We start from the raw sequence: 1,464 nt of genomic DNA on the forward strand, positions 1-1,464 counted from the left end.
GCTAGCTGGCTAGCTAGCTAGCTAGCTAGCTAGATGTGCTAGCTAGCTAGCTAGCTAGCTAGATGGGTAGCTAGCCAGCTAGCTAGCTGGGTAGGGGCCTAGCGGCCAACAAGTCGGTTGGAGCTGTTCGCGGAATAGTATTTGTTTATATGGGGACAGAATGAAGCAGTGCTAGTTGTTTATTTTTTGTTTATTTTTTTGTTTATTCTTTTGTTTATTTTTTTGTTTTTTTGTTGTTTGTTTGTTGTTTATTCGTTGTTTATATACAAAAAACAATAAAAGTAAAATAAAAAAATATTTTGTTAGAGACAAAAACACGGAACAAGAAATTCATTTATAGCCGCATGCAGTGCTGAGGTGTACATACACCACAGACGGCGGAGAAGCAGCACGACTTGCAGAGGCTGTAGCAGCAGCTAGAGCAGCAGCAGCAGCAGCAGCAGCAGCAGCAGCTGTAGCAGCATGCGGATGCTACCCATATGAAGGTAGCAGCAGAGTCAACAAACAGCCCCCCCAACAGCTGCAGCAGCATCTCCAGCAGCAGCTGCGCTTGCTGCTGCTACTGTATCCGCATTTGTTGCTGCTGCTGCTGCTGCATCAGTATTTGCTGCTGCTGCTGCTGCTGCGTCAGCAGTTGCTGCTGCTGCTGCTGCTGCATCAACATTTGCTGCTGCTGTCATAACCTCCTGCACCTGGCGATCAGCTGCCTCCCAAGAGAGGACGCCGCCCGCAGCACCTGCTGCTGCAGGCTGTTGCTGCTGCTGCTGCTGCTGTTGCTGTTGTTGCTGCTGCTGTTGCTGCTGTTGCTGCTGTTGCTGCTGCTGCTGCAGGCCCTCTGTCGGCCTATGGGGGGAGCCCCCACCCACCACGTGCGTAGCGCCTGCCCGCGAGGCAGCAGGACTGCATGCACCGCAGCAGCAGCAGCAGCAGCAGCAACAGCAACAGCAGCAGCAGTTAAGCAGCAGCAGCACCAGCAGCAAGATGAAGCAGCAACATCAGAAAGTACAGCAGTAGAGGAGCAGCAGAAGCAGCAGCAGTAATGGCGCTCAAGCAGCAGCACCGCCAGCAGCAGAAACATTGTTGAACCAACGCGAGCAGCAGCAGCAGCAGCAGCAGCAGCAGCAGTAGAGCTAGCAGCAGCAGCAGCAGCAGCACTAGAACTAGCAACTGCAGCAGCAGCAGCAGTAGTAGCAGTAGTACTAGTCAAGCAGCAGCAACTATTTTTGCTGCGAAGCAGCCCTAGCAGCAGCAACAGAAGCAGCAGCGGCAGCAGCACCACCACCACCAACAGCAGCAGCAGCAGCAGCAGCAGCAGCAGCAGCAGCAGCAGAAGTGTTTCTCGCATCTCCTCACCGCCACCCAATCCAGGTGTACAGGGCCTTTGTCTTCCGCTGTCTCAGCAGCAAAAGCTGCTGCTCTGCTGCTGCAGCAGCAGAAGAAACGGATGCCCCCCAAGGCATATCA

The 1,464-nt window shown here is 53.4% G+C and overlaps 1 protein-coding gene across 1 annotated transcript; it reads right to left on the reverse strand.

The window, feature by feature from the left end:
- Positions 1 to 497: 497 nt before the first annotated feature.
- EMH_0092540 (uncharacterized protein) lies at positions 498 to 996 on the reverse strand (the record flags this gene model as incomplete). The annotated part of the gene is made up of 2 exons (XM_038023076.1): positions 498 to 880; positions 972 to 996. 2 exons carry the CDS (start codon positions 994 to 996, stop codon positions 498 to 500), a joined length of 408 nt encoding a protein of 135 aa, XP_037878930.1.
- Positions 997 to 1,464: the final 468 nt, after the last annotated feature.

The sequence above is a fragment of the Eimeria mitis genome, genomic scaffold (assembly GCF_000499745.2).
Source record: "Eimeria mitis Houghton genomic scaffold, Emh_scaff7745, whole genome shotgun sequence".
NCBI lineage: Eukaryota > Apicomplexa > Conoidasida > Eucoccidiorida > Eimeriidae > Eimeria > Eimeria mitis.